Below are 14,940 nucleotides of genomic sequence, written 5' to 3'. Positions count from 1 at the left end.
ATATTTCAGTAACTAATATTAATTACTGAAATGAGATCTCTATTATTTAGCTCATTGAACCAAAATAAAAGGAAACCATCGTTTCACTTCTTCATCAGAAGCTATAGATGTTCATATCTATGATTAATACTCACACTCAATTATACTATCGAGTTCCCAAGATGTAAGTGTGGGCTAGTCCGTAGGGTAAGCTGGTAATGAACAAGTCAAAGAACTCAAATAATACATTCAGTTAGAATACTAACCACTCCGAATTAAGATTGAATTGACCTATGGTTAACTATATGTTATGACTAGAATTGATAATAACAGTATTTTTCTTGTCCTATCTACTGTCAATATCGGTCCACCGATGTAACAAATACATCTGATCTTATCTACTTTGCCAATATTCTGGAAATAACATAACACTACAATGTGTAAGTAGATCATATCGTAGATTGGCAAGTGAGGGTAAATCTTGTGCACTGACTAATCTTAGGACTAACTTATTTTAATCATATTTATATTCCACTGTGATTACGTCACTATAAATACGATTAGCTATATGCTCGGGATTTAATAGAAGTTTATATTAAATAAATAATCATGAAAGTAAAACATGTGAGCAAAATGATTGACCAAGTCAAAAAATGATATATATTCTTTTATTGATAATAAAATGAGATTACAAAGAAATTGGGTTTTAATTAGGACATAAAACCCCAACTAATGTGTGTGTTACAAATGAAATTCTCCAGTCTATTTATAAACTGGTTAACAAAATATCTTCCCTTTTATTTTGGGAAGTTACAATTTAAACTTAAAATACATATAATTAAATACATTATTAATAATGTAATATCCCATAATAATCGGGATTTATTATCATATTACAAAAAATCCTCAAGGAATAGGGATTTTCTAACAGCAACCACATTTAAATTTGGATTACCAACCTCGAACATGCAATTTACACACTTTCGAGATCGACCAATATCACGAGCTCGTCATTCTGGTTAGCCTCATCCTTAGACAGTGACTTCATTGAGTGTAACCATCGAAGATCAACCTCTTCGAGCTTGCAATGAAGGTTCGAATTGCACTCAGACTTCAGAGAACATTCATCCTTTCGAGCTTGATGCCTAAGCTCGAACCTTCTTAACTGGTGCTCAATTGCCAATTGGAACAACTTAGGAAACATGTTAATTTATACAAGTGTTGAAACCTTACTCAATATTTTCGAGCTTACACTCTCCGAGCCTACATTTCAAGGCCATAATTTCTATTCTCGAAATTTGGGTGTAACACATCCTAGGATCGCCTCATGTCGAATAGCTCAAACATATCCACATAATAATGTGGTCTCGCTCATATATCACATACATGCACATAAATATACAATTATGCCATCAACGGTCCAAAATTACGAAAATGCTCTTCTTATAAGAAGTGGGCCCACATGCATGCAAATACCATCATATAATAATATAACTCACATAATCATGCATATAATCATATATTAAATCAATTAAGGCCCTCCTGCCCCCTATTCCAGGCACTAAGCCACATTAGGGAATTTGGAACATTACAATTATAGAATGCATTGAAAAAGCTGAATTTGACAAGGTAAAAATTCACTCCTAATATTCTATACCTAGCCGCCCACTCTCTCTTAGTTTTCTCTCTAGGAATTATCTTCTCATATGTTGAGACTTGCTCACACAAACACTAGGTTGTTATAGAGAAAGACTTGGAACACTGTAATATTGTTTCAAAGTGGTTTGGATTCCTTGTAATACCTAGCATTCGGCAAGGACAAAAGGTTAGGGAATCCAAAGGGTGTAGTTATTGTTCCACTAAGCATCTTGTATGTAATCTAATGGTTTTATTATTGTATTTACGTATCTATGTAATATTCACATGTTTGTATAATTTTATACTTTCTAATATGTATATTGTTTTTAATATATATTTATGAAGAGCATGCATATAGACTTATATAAATAACATCCTAGTACTAACTTCACTACGATCGATTTTAGGAATTCACTACAGGACAAGGTGATATTGATATTCATGATTATTTATATTTATTTTGCTTAAACTTACAACCAATTTTTTCAAGTACAAAGAATTAGAAATAAATCAGTAAACATTGATCGCACATAACAAGATTTTGTTGTGAAATAGTGCTACTCAGTTTATTCTTACTTCACCAATTTTATTTATTTAAAAAAAAAATCAATGAGCATCATCCTTGGCAGCTAATCCTTTATCATGCACGTAAAAAGCATAATGAAATTGATTCATAAGCAAGTGGAAGCGAGATGTGCCAACCTTTCTATGATCAAGTAGCAGATCATGTGCTTACGAAAGGTTTATATGTTGACATTTCTATTTCTAAATTCTAAGGTTTCTTTCGCTTTAGGGGAATACTAATCATGTCGAAAGCTCCTCGGAAGTTTATTAGTGTCGTTATACAACTATGGTTTCCAACGTCCCTATATTCTAGGACCCGTTGTCCATTCTGTTATTTGCACTGGCCCTATTTTGCCATAAAGATAACAGATCATTATCTATGTAAAAAATCCAGAAAGACTTCTATATTTCATTCTTTTTCAAAAAATAAATTGACAAACATTAAGTAACCGATGACTATTAAGCATAATTACTATTCCAATAATTAACAAAGCGATCAGCACTCTCTCCCTAGAGCAATTAGAAGTCACAAGTCCAGGCCATGGTCCTTCTTGATCGACCATTTAGAGGGGTTCTTGAGAAATCCATCTCCTGAACATGGCAAAGCATTCTTTGGGTTTGAACTCTGGAGCTGTATGACCTCCTCCCTGCTCCAAAATAATACATTGTAACTAGCTGTACATCCATTTTCTATAGTAATAATAATAATAATAACAATAATAATAATAATAGTCTTGCCTTAATAGTAGTGAACGTAAATAAACCCTTAGAATAATCTGTCACGTATCTGCGTACACACAAAATCAGTGGTTAATCAAGCATTTTTAGCACTCACTTTTATTTGAAGTGAAACAAGGGTCTAAGATTACCCTGCAACTTGATCATCAACAAACCATGGTCTCCATCTATCAACAATAGACATATTCATAGATTTGATCCATGCCAGGGTTCCAACGTAGGGGACCACCATGTCATGATCTCCACTGCAATAACATATATACACGCCCACCCACATTTTCAAAGTCCAAAATTTTAATGTCACCATTTTATGAGAGTGGCCTAATTTCCTGTATATGAGAGCTCTATAGCCTCTTGAGTTGAGTTGCGTATGATAGCTAACAACACTATCGACTTGTTTTGTGTAAGGTAACGACCCACTGCATCTTATCCATGTATTTATCGTTCTCTGATTCATTTCCACAAACCAACACCAAAGTAACTATTGATCCTCACATCACATATTAAATGGCTTTTTTTATTTACTGTTTGTCGTTTTATATTGCATGCATTGATAGGCAATATATAACCTCTTACTTTTTGAATATGGAGTGCCTCTTGAACAGTCTTGTCATTTGCCCAATAATACACCAGTAGATTCTCATAACTCTGAAACCATCTTTGTTCATTAGTTGCAACTAACAAGATATTTGAATGAAAAAAATGGAATGAAAGAGAACAACAGAGGTTACCCAACATCCAAATATAGGATTTTCAGGTGGTGGTGGTAGCTTCTTGATATTAAGGCTTAGTCGAATCGATTTTGGTTTGAAAGGTTTTTCTAAGAGTGATCTTTGGCTTTGCAATTTATCAGGACCAGAAAAAGCTGATGGACACTTGGACTCCAAGATATGTGGATTGCTTATATTTTTAGTGCACTACAAAATGGCCAAATGTTTTTTTTTTTTTTTGAAAGATATGACATATGAGCAAAAGCTGAATGTACATGTATAGATATATGCTAATAAAATTCTATTTGAAATGAAGAAAAAATCTTCCCACCAATGAGAAAGCTTCAAGATCCTTTGAGCAAAGTGTATTATTTTTGTGCTTCTCTGTGTATTGCCCTTTGCAGGTCTTCTTTAGTGACTGAGAATCAATCAATCAATCAACTTAGATTTCAGGATGTAGGTTATTAGATCTTTGAACTTAATCTTTTGAATACTTTTATTGGACATAAATTAATTCATTACAATACAAAAATCTTTAGCCTAACCTGGTAGAGTTCATCTGATATAAGACCCATTCGGTGAGCAAATTTAACCTTGGAATTGTCATCAATCTTTGAATTCGTGGATGGGTTTCCAAGCAAATAACCCTGGAGAATAGAACTTTGGTTATTCGAGATAGCTAAGATTTTAATTTTGACACTAATATTTGTTTGTAGAACAAGTACCTTGAAGTTGAATTTAGGTATGTTTTTGGCTTCAACACCTGCAACATCATACCAAGCTTTGTAATTTGATTTAAATTGATTTATTAAGCTCTTTCTTGTGAACTTTTAATTGTCATTACTCTTAGCTATTTCTTCAGCTATGATTGGGATGATCCTGCCAGAATACGAGTCACCGCCTAAATAAAGCGAATTTGTGCTGAACTCAGGGTGAACAAGTAACCACTACATACCAAACATAACCATAATGCAACAAAGCTAAAATTTACATGTAACATTAAAATAATCTAGTGAATAAGTGTGTATTTTGGTTCTTTAGCAACTTGAAATGTATGCAATGACCAAATTCTTGTTTACCTTTCTCAAAAAAATAAGACATCTGTTAGCATATACAAAATCACCAGTTTGGGACCCTTCAAGGCTCTTTGAGTATGAGAATCCAGTGCCAACAGGTCCATCTAGAAATATTATATTGGCAACCTATAGATTCAGAACAATTGTTACACAAGGATCAAAAAATGAAATATTATTAGAAATCAGAAAAACTATAAATATCTAAGATAAAGTATGTCTACCTTTGTCCATGAGTTTTGATTCAGTTCTAATGTTGGTAAGCTTCCATTGTACTCAACTATGTTAAACTTAATAGGACCTACGCATAATAAAAAATTTAATCCAAAGTTATTATTCCAACCAAAAAAGATGACGACTTTAAGCGGTGATTAGGAAATGTAAGGTGAAATAGGAAAATGTAATCTTTTTCATGGATCAATAGACTAAAACCAATGCATGATAATGAGGCAGTGGCGCATTATGATAGTATATATATTTGTCAAACTCCATAAGAGAAGAGAACAAAATTTACTATAAACAACCTATCTCAAAAGCAAGTCCGCAGAGAGCAGAGCAACCAGGGCCTCCAGTCAACCATAGCATAAGAGGATTATCTCTTGGATTCCCTTCAGATTCAATAAAGTAATAAAACAAATGAACATCTTCTTTTTCATCTACTGTAATATATCTGCAAACAAACCATAAAGAAAGTCATAAAGGTATAAAACTAGCATATTGCATCAACTTTGCAAGAAATTAAGAATAAGTAGTTAAGGTACCAACTAGCCAACTTAGTGTTCCAATTATAAATGCCAAGTAATTGTAGAAAAAAATTTCCTAGGATTTGGCAAGTCAAACTTACCCAGTTCGAAGTTTGAAGGGAAGGGGACCAGAAAATCCTGGGAGGGACTTGACAATATTGGTGGAAGGAATCACTGGAATTGAGAAAAACACCAACAAAATAACCAAATGGAGATGAACCCTCTTCAACATTGTCTCACAATACCATAACATTAGCTTCTAACCTTTCAAAGTCGACCCTTTATTTCAGAGACGAATGGAGATAGGCTTAAAATTATTTTACAATATTATGACATAAATTAAACCATTTAATTTGTTCTGTGCATGTGCCATATGATCCATTGCTTTATTTAATTAATTGTTAACTAAACAATATAATAAGCACCACGTTGTACGAGATCAATTGTTGCACTTTGGGAAGGGTGAGAATTTGGTTGCGACAGTCTGTTTTAGTAAATTAATTATAAAAAATTGCTGTTGCTTTGAATTGAAGGTTGTATTCTAATCTTGGTTTGAGATAGAGCTGTTTTTCTCATTCAATAATAATCAAAGGAGAAAAGGACATGCCAACAGTCAGGTCACATAAGATTATTTTTAAATTAAAAAACAATATTAATCAAGTAGAAAGATTTAGACAGAAATAAGTAGTAACATTGATCACGCATAACAAGTTTCTGTGAACTAGTTCTGCTCAGTTTATTCTGATTCAATTTCACCTTTTTTTCAACAACAAAAACGACTAGAGTGGCTCTTGACAGAGCCATATTTTGAACATGGCAAAGCATTGTTTGGGCTGAAACTTAGGAGCTGTATGACCTCCTCCCTGCACCAAACAAAATAGTAAATCATTATATTCATTTTCTTGGATTAATTAGACCATTTTCTACTGTAGTTTTGTTGACAGAAGGAAAAAAATATAAAATAAAGCCTTGACAGTAACAAATGTGAATGACCCCTTTGAATATTCCCCCACACATCTGCAATGCACAGATACAAAAATCAGTGGCAAATAAAGAATTATATAGACTCATTTTTAATTCTTTAGTCTTAAAGCGAAACAGTGCTCTTAACTTACCCTGCTATTTGATCATCAACCAGTCATGGCCTCTAATGGCCAGAAATAAAAAAATAAAAAAACTCAGAAACTTGGATCCATGTCTGCGCGCCATGTAGGAGATCATCATGTCCTCACCATTTGTACATTTTATTATGAATACAAATTATACAATGTTAGAGAATATATAAATTCAATGCTATAATGGAAACCAAAATTACAACTCACCACAAGAATACAATTGGACAATAATATTGATAAAATAAAACTACAACACCATCCTTACAATACAAATTAATATAGACAAATATAGAAGAAGAGAAGAAGATAAATACAAACTCAAATCAAAAATTACAAATCAAACAACAAGAATAAAGAAGAAAACTCTCACACTTACACAACTTTAAGAGTGGTGGAGATCACTATAATCTCTTAGTCTTAGCACTAAGGGGACTCTCAAGTTTAATAAATAGCTCTCTGGAATTTTTAAACATTATTGTGCTTAGCAAAGTGCTAAAATGGATAAAAATAACTTATATTCACAAGTTACCAAATGGTCTCTATTTATAGAGTTTTGAGACACTCTTTGAATTTCAAATTCCACCGACCTTTTGGTTGTTACTAATGTTAAATTGAGTATTTATGGAATCAAATGGAAGATTTTAGACTTACTTGAAGTATTCCAAACGTTCAAATTGTTGAAAATTCAAAAATGAGATTTCGCTGTAAGCACCCTAGGATATATTTAGACAACGACTTTTTGGAAGTCTGTCTAGTGTAATGGAGTTTGGTTTCACTGTATTATCTAGAAGCAATATTATACGGTTATCATCCAACTTCGCACTTTTAGAGAAGACTTAATCACACTTGGGCTCCAAGACATGTCCCTGGGGCTGGTACACTACAAAGAAAGGAAAATGGTTATCCAATAAATGATATGATCAAAAAGAAAAAGAAAAAAATATTTATGTTTGAAATGAAGAATAAGTTTCATTCCAGCCGCTGAAATAGCCTCAAATCCATTGCACAAGGTGTATCATTTTTGTGTGCTCCTATGTATTGTCCTTAGATATAAGAGAGTTTTATTTTTTTTGACAAAATAAATAAGAGATCGTTTAATTGGGATTAAATTTTGTAAAAAGATATAGAAACTAAAAGTGAGTTATCTAGTTTGTCAAAAAAAAGTGAGATGGAGAATTGAAAACTCAGTTACACATGCCCAAAAAAAATAGTAACACATTTTTTTTTATTGAATGATTAGGACACACTCAAACTTAAATTACACATTAATGTGTTATTAATTCTAGTCACATAATTAATGATTCAAGCATAATAGAGTTAGTTGGTTAGCAAAAACTATTGGGTCCGGAGTGTGACCCTGTGAGTGGAATTCTACGTCTATTGTGACCTTTCGTTTTCTCGTATCCGTTTTCTTTGTTTTTTTGCAGGTTTTTACTCACGGCAACAGAAGGGTGTGGGGCTGATGAACTGGTTTCTAAGGCAAGTAAGTTGTCAGTTGAGAAAGAGAATACACTACAATAAAATATGCATTTAATGGCTATATGGGGGAGACATTGTAGACATTTAATATCTCTCCCTATGGGAGATGTTGAATGAGTCATCTTAAGTGGCCCTATGATGACTCCCATGGGTAGACTTTGTAGACATTCAACGTCTCCCCATGGGAGTTATCATAGGGTGTACATCCTATGATAACTCCCAGGGGGAGATGTTGAATATCTACAAAGTCTACCCTGGGAGTCATCGTAGGGTACTTACAATGTCTCCCCATAAAAACCTTTATATATATTCAATGTCTCGTATCCCGAGTCATCATTGGTTTTTGTATTTTAAAAAAAAAAATTAATTAATTAATTAGTTATTTTCAGATTATTTAATTATATATATTTTGAAATTAAATTAAATATATTAATTAAAAAAATTTAAATTATATGAAAATTTAAATTGTGAATTTTCATTGATAAAACTGAAATGTGTATATAATATGTTTTAGCTAGCTAAAAATACAAAAAAGTAATATTTGTTGTTACACGTACAAAATCAACAAATATTACACTAGCAAGCTAAACATATAGTAAGATAAAAAAAAAGTAAACAACAAAAACTTATTTTTTGGGACGATGACTTCGAACTATCGGTAGCATATCATTCGCTCACTATTGTCGCATTTCATTAATATGTGTCGGTGTATATGGCGTAATGTTTAGCTACAAAATATATAAAGTAAAATATATTATTTAATTATTATTATTTGATTATATATACTTTAATAATAAATAAACCGTAAACTTTTTATAAATTTATATATATACATACCTCTTTTTTCAAATAACCTCTAGGTCTATCCATATCATCTCCTATGTCTATAAAAAAAAATTAAGCATACAAAAAATTGGGCAGCATTTCCTCTATATTAGTAACCTAACAATTTGTCAATCTAATCAAATTCAATCAAATAAGCACAACACAATACAAATATAATAATAGAATACATAATTCTAGACAAAATCGAGCAGCATTTCCCCTATAATAGTGATCTAACCATCTGTGAACAACAAGTCAAACAATTCAAACAACACACAATAAGTTTCTTCCTTATAGTTTTGCAGCACACAAACAAATTTTTCAGATGCTACTTAACTAAAACACATAGTTCGCAACCTTCTGTTATCACTGCAACACACAATTTTAATCTAAGAACCTACTTTACTATGGATGAATATTTAAGATATTCAACCTCCTCTAACAAAATTTTAATTATACTAAAACAAGAAATAAAATAATATATGTACCTCTTGCAATTAATAGTCATTGCTAGCAAATTTACTTCACTTTTGCAATGTGCACACTATGCTATTAATTAAAACTTTAAATTAATTAATTAATAAAAGATTAGTAAATCAATAAAAAAACATAACTATATATAAATAGCATACTTAAATGTTAATAAATATTACAAATGTATATAATTTTCTAATTAAATAATAATATAAATTAAAAAAATTTATAAACATATAAACTTGAATTATTATTTAGTATGTAAAATTAAAATTAAATTATTTTTCATATTTTAGACAAAGTATTAAATACATTTTAGCAAAACATATTTACATATTGTTTACCGAGTTTTTCGGAAACTAGAATTATGAAAGAAAAGATAGCTTAGAAAATAAAGAATATAGATTATCACACAAGAAGTTTTACGTGGTTGGGGCATTAAAAGCCTTAGTCCACGAGTCCATTGTATTAGAGCTTTTAGGAGCTTAAGTAATGAAGTTTCTCTGAATTTGAGCAGAGTGTATGCTTACAAGAGAAAAATCGGATCATTTTCCCAGTGCACAATTTTTCATATTTATAGGCAGTTGAGTGCTCTGGGTTTAGGCCGGATTAGTCCAGGCCCACTAAGGGTATAAATACTATTTGCTCACAGATGGAGGCTTAATACAAATGATTTTAATAAATAAAATACACTAATCAAGGCCCACTAGGCCGACCTGAGCATAACCACGCTATAAAACTAACAATAGTATGCAACTTCAGTTTAGTTGGCGTGGGCTTCGAAGGAGATTTGGGGGACAGGATCTGTCAAAATAGTGGCAGTACAGTTCTGCAATGACGACGTACATTCTGTATGTAACCTCTTCTGCAGGTTAGTTATGGGGACAAAACACTGTGTTTCTCGGAGTGATGTCAATATCGAGGGCAACTTATCATGCCCAAATTGGGTGCCCGGTCTGGGTTCATTTACTAACATCCCTCTTCATTTACCACGACCATGGTTTGTTTACCACGTTCTGGGTTCATCCACCATCGTCTCGGTCCATTTTTAGAATTGGAGGAAACGATATCTTCATCGCACCCCGGGAGACGCCGGACAAAGTGTCCGGGAAGATGAAACGTGCCAACTTCACGATCCCGGCTTCTATTCTCAGACAACGTTTGGGCTTTACTGATACTTGGGTCACCAAACCTCACTCCTTCCTTGACTATTGGGCCTGATCTGGGCCTTAAATCCCTTCAGGATGGCCCGCAGACCCAATATGTGGATCCGCGAATGAAGGGAGGAAATGGGGATAACATTTACCCCCCAAGCCTTCATCTGTGCTCGCGCATTTAAGGTTTGCTTCCTTTCCCTAATCAATTCTCGACATCCCGGTTCGTTCCCCAGAAGACGGGTCCACTTTCGTGGGAGATTGATTGCTAGGAACTTGAATAAAAAGCATCTGTGTTAACATTCCTGATCAAATCCCAAAGGCCCGGTTCATTTACCAGGGCCCAGGTTCATTTACTTCAAGGTCGTTTGGATGACCCTTGACTCTTCAGTTTCCTTATGCTACTGTTCCACCCAGATTTCGAGACCAGAAATTATGGCCTCGAAATACTGGATTCGTCAGGTATGAGCTCGAAATATATGAATCACATGGCATGGTCCAGTTGTAAAACCTCTGAAGTAATATGGCAATCTCGAAGACGTAACCTCGGGATTCTTTCTAGGCTCGAAATGGCATGACATCAGGATACATCTGTTATCGAGTGCCTTCGGATTGAACAGCCCGAGCTTAAGAAGTGCAAGCTCGAATGTGATGGCCTCAATAGTATTTATCTGCTCCGAGCAGGTCTTGGAGTAAGATGACAAGCCCGTAAGTCTTGATATTCACGAGGCCGGTCGCTGATCTCGAAGATTCAATGAGTCACCTAAGATAGCCCGTTGTGTATGTGTGGACATATTTATTGTTGTAAAATCCCAACATTAGGGGGATATTATTTAGTTTGTTATTCATTCCCGGGTCTTCAGGGGACATTTCCTTGTATATAGAATATATAGCATTAAATGTCATTATTTTAAATTGATATACAGAATATCTTCCTGAAATATGTGGGAACGGACTCTGTAACCTTCCCCATAAATAGAGAAGGAAGGACCACTTGTAACGAGATATTTGAAAATCTTGAGAGAGAACTCTGGGTAATTCATCCTTGAAGAATTTCCTGAAAACTCTGAATCTTAATAATACAGACTCGTGGACTAGACAGATTTAACTGCTGAACCACATAAAAATCTTCTTGTTCCTATTTACTATTCGTTCACACCGTAGTTTATATTGTTTAATTGCTCTGCGATTTAAGTTGACAAAAAACGGCGTCAACAGTTTGGTGCTTTCATTGAGATCACATTAAGCAATACGAATCTGAGTATAGTCAATAAAAAAAGCCTCCCTGAACCAACTATGGTCACGAATGATCCTAATATTCCTGAAGAAGAAGTGAGCTATCCACGGCGCCCTATGAAACAGCTGATGATGAATTCGGACCCGGATGAGAGGAGTGGATCCTCTGACTCTCGAGGACCACCTACACCACCGGCCCCCAGGGACGACGAGGACATGTACTATAACCTTAAGCGATATGTCCCTATCGTGGAGCTTGAAAACCGTGAATTGCGAAAGTAGTTGGCGGAGGCCAAGAAACGCAACGAGGAGCTGGCCAAATTGGCTGCTGAAGCATAGGCGGCTCTGCCCTCGCCTCCACCTGAAGCCCAAGCTCCACCTCTGCGAGATGTTCATGTTCCTCCCCGCAGGCCCCGAGGGTGACCATGCAAAAACACTGCCACATGAAGAACGGAGCAACCCCCGCTACTGGCTGAACAGCCTGCTCCCTTGAGGACCTGGAGAAACACCCAGGCCGGAGCTCCTATGAATTCAAATGTTGAGTTACCAGCCGAAACTGGGAATAACCGAGCCCCCGCAGCGACTCAGACCCAGAATCCTAGTAACGCGTAGAGCGCTCCCAAACCAGCACAGGCGAACTCGGGACCTTCCAGGCCTCGAAATGGGTGGCAGCCACTGTCACCCATACGACACCCACCGTCGCCGATAAGATATCCCTCACCACCTCGGAGAAACACACAACCGACTCAGGGTGATAGGGAAAGGCGGGCTGGACGAAAACATGGGAATGGGGAAACTGCTAGAGAACGTAGAGGCGCCCAGCCTACAAGAAGCCAAATGTCTCGATCTAACACTATAGAGACGAGAGAACCTGAAAGGATCCCATCTCAAAATAACTATGTGGCGAGCCTAGCCAGCGAAGGCTCAGAAGACACAAGATCGGTCAATATGTATGACCGAGGATGCAGAAATACTAAGAATCAAAGGGACCACCCTGACTTACGGGAACACTTAAATCAGAATCGGGATAATGGTAACCCCTCAAACCCAGACCTGAGGGATCACCTAAATGGACGCAAGGATCCCATGTGAAGGGGCGAACCTAGAATTGTGATCAATGATAACCAATTTCAGGTTAGACCCCCCATGGATCCAGTCCAGGAGAGGATTGATCAACTAGAAAAAGCATTCAGGCTCTTACAGAATGAACGAAGACGGGATCGGGACGAAGAGTCTGACGAGGAACTCGAAACCTTTGCCCCTATATTTCCAGCACTCCATTTCCTCAAGGGTTTCGGATTCCTCATGTCCCACCATTTGAGGGGAAGTCCGACCCGTACAGTCACTTAAGTACGTTTAACACTATTATGAGAGCAAGTAATGTGGGCTACAAGCTCAGATGCATGCTGTTTCCAACTTCGCTTACAGGACAAACAAAAAACTGGTTCGAAAAATATAAGAGGCATTTAATTACTTCTTGGGATCATTTGTCTAGAGATTTCAAGAAGCAATTTAGAGCCATGATCGAAATAAGGCTCGAGGCATCCGCCTTAACCAATGTCCGGCAATAACCGAATGAAACAATGAAAAGTTACCTTACAAGGTTCAATCTGGAAGTCGCCCGAGCTTGTGATGTACACGATAGCAGCCATTTAATGGCTGTCTAAGCCAGGGTAATTCCGGGAAGTCCCCTCTGGGAAGATATGCAGAGGAAATCTGCGAGGTCCATAACTGAAGTTAATCGACGAGCTCAGAGGTTTGTCAATGTAGAGAAGGCGAGGTCAACGCTGAATTTGGCCTCTCAGCCCATAACTACAATGACAAACTTGAAATCTGCCTCGACCTTGGTGGACCCATCAGCCTCGAAACCCCCTGCAGAAAACCCTTCCAAAAGAAAGAAGAATGAAGGAAGTAACCCCGAGGTGGAAGGGGGAAAGAAGAAGAAAGGAGAAAGATATTTCTCCGAGTACAAGGTGTACACCGAGCTCAATGAGTCTCGGGAGAATATTTACCTGGCTAATGAAAACCAAGTCCCTTTCAGACGTCCAGACCCCATGAGAAACCAGAAATCCAAAAGAGACTCCAGCAAATACTGCAGATTTCATAGAGATACCAGACACACAACCGATGAATGCAGGCAGCTGAAGGACGAGATCGAAGGTCTGATCTCAAGAGGATACTTCAGATAGTATGTAAGGAATCAGAACAATAACCAGGCTTCTACCAGCCAGAAGACAGCTGCACCATCGCCTGCCCAAAACAGTAACTCCCGAGCAAGGGAAGACGAGAGACCCCCTCCGATTGATGGAGAAGACATCGTAACCATCTCGGGCGGGCCTCATCTCACAGGATCGGGCAGGAATGCCCAAAAGCGATACATAATTGAGCTAAAAACTGGCGACGGGTCCCCTTATGAACCCGAACCTAGAGCTCTGAAATACCAAAAAGGTTGAATCTCAGCCTATAACCTTTGCGGAGGATGACGCGTCCCATGTCCAATTTCCTCACAATGACCCACTGGTCATCACCCTTTAGCTCACGAACAAGAGGGTTCACCGAGTCCTGATTGATAACGGGAGCTCGGTGAACATCCTCTATAAAGCCACCCTAGAAAAGATGGGACTCGCGCTTCGTGACCTAAAGGCCTGTGCAACAACGTTGTAGGGCTTTTTCAGGAGAAGGGATTGCCTGTATAGGGTCCATCGAGCTCCCCGTGACCTTGGGAGATTTCCCAATCTCAACAACCAAGATGATGGAATTAGTAGTAGTGGACCTACCATCAGCCTACAACGTGCTGCTCGGGAGACCCGCCTTAGTAGGGCTGGGGGCAGTTTCATCTGTGAGGCATTTGGCCATCAAGTTCCTGACTTCTAGTGGCATCGGGACACTGAAAGGAGACCAGCTGGCAGGGAGGGAATGCTATAGCATTTCCATTAGAGCAAAGAAGCATACGAGTGCACAAATGCTTGTCATAATTCAGAATAAGGATGGGACAATCCTTGAAATAGACGAAGAAATCGATCCAAGAATAGAGGAAAGAGCTGACCTCGAACCACTGGAAGAGCTCGAAGAGGTCAGACTCGAGGAAGCAAACCCCTCGAAGACAGTAAAGGTAGGGAAAAACCTTCTTGAAGAGACAAAATAGCAATTAATTTGCTTTTTGAAAAAGAATTAGGATGTTTTCACATTGTCACATTCGGACATGGTAGGGA

The 14,940-nt window shown here is 36.7% G+C and overlaps 1 protein-coding gene across 1 annotated transcript; it reads right to left on the bottom strand.

Moving 5' to 3' along the window:
- Positions 1–2,563: 2,563 nt before the first annotated feature.
- On the bottom strand, positions 2,564–5,677 carry LOC133778160 (serine carboxypeptidase-like 2). Its single transcript, XM_062218018.1, has 13 exons — positions 5,547–5,677; positions 5,227–5,372; positions 4,927–5,003; positions 4,709–4,831; positions 4,474–4,576; positions 4,355–4,392; positions 4,175–4,276; positions 3,934–4,047; positions 3,496–3,672; positions 3,252–3,367; positions 3,051–3,167; positions 2,920–2,968; positions 2,564–2,828 (listed from the first exon to the last, which is right to left on the bottom strand). Exons 1-13 carry the CDS (start codon positions 5,675–5,677, stop codon positions 2,745–2,747), a joined length of 1,377 nt encoding a protein of 458 aa, XP_062074002.1. The 3' UTR covers positions 2,564–2,744.
- Positions 5,678–14,940: the final 9,263 nt, after the last annotated feature.

This window comes from Humulus lupulus, chromosome 1 (genome assembly GCF_963169125.1).
Source record: "Humulus lupulus chromosome 1, drHumLupu1.1, whole genome shotgun sequence".
NCBI lineage: Eukaryota > Viridiplantae > Streptophyta > Magnoliopsida > Rosales > Cannabaceae > Humulus > Humulus lupulus.
The sequence above is the reverse complement of the archived record's forward strand: the minus strand, read 5'-3'. Positions and strand labels throughout refer to the sequence as shown.

Coding starts and splice junctions, on each gene's coding strand:
- LOC133778160 (XM_062218018.1), bottom strand. CDS start 5,677: ATGTTGAAGAGGGTTCATCTCCATTTGGTTATTTTGTTGGTGTTTTTC. Junction 3,673..3,933: donor GATTTTTTCTTCATTTCAAA/TAGAATTTTATT, acceptor ACCACCACCTGA/AAATCCTATATTTGGATGTT. Junction 3,168..3,251: donor GGCTATAGAGCTCTCATATA/CAGGAAATTAGG, acceptor TATATGTTATTG/CAGTGGAGATCATGACATGG.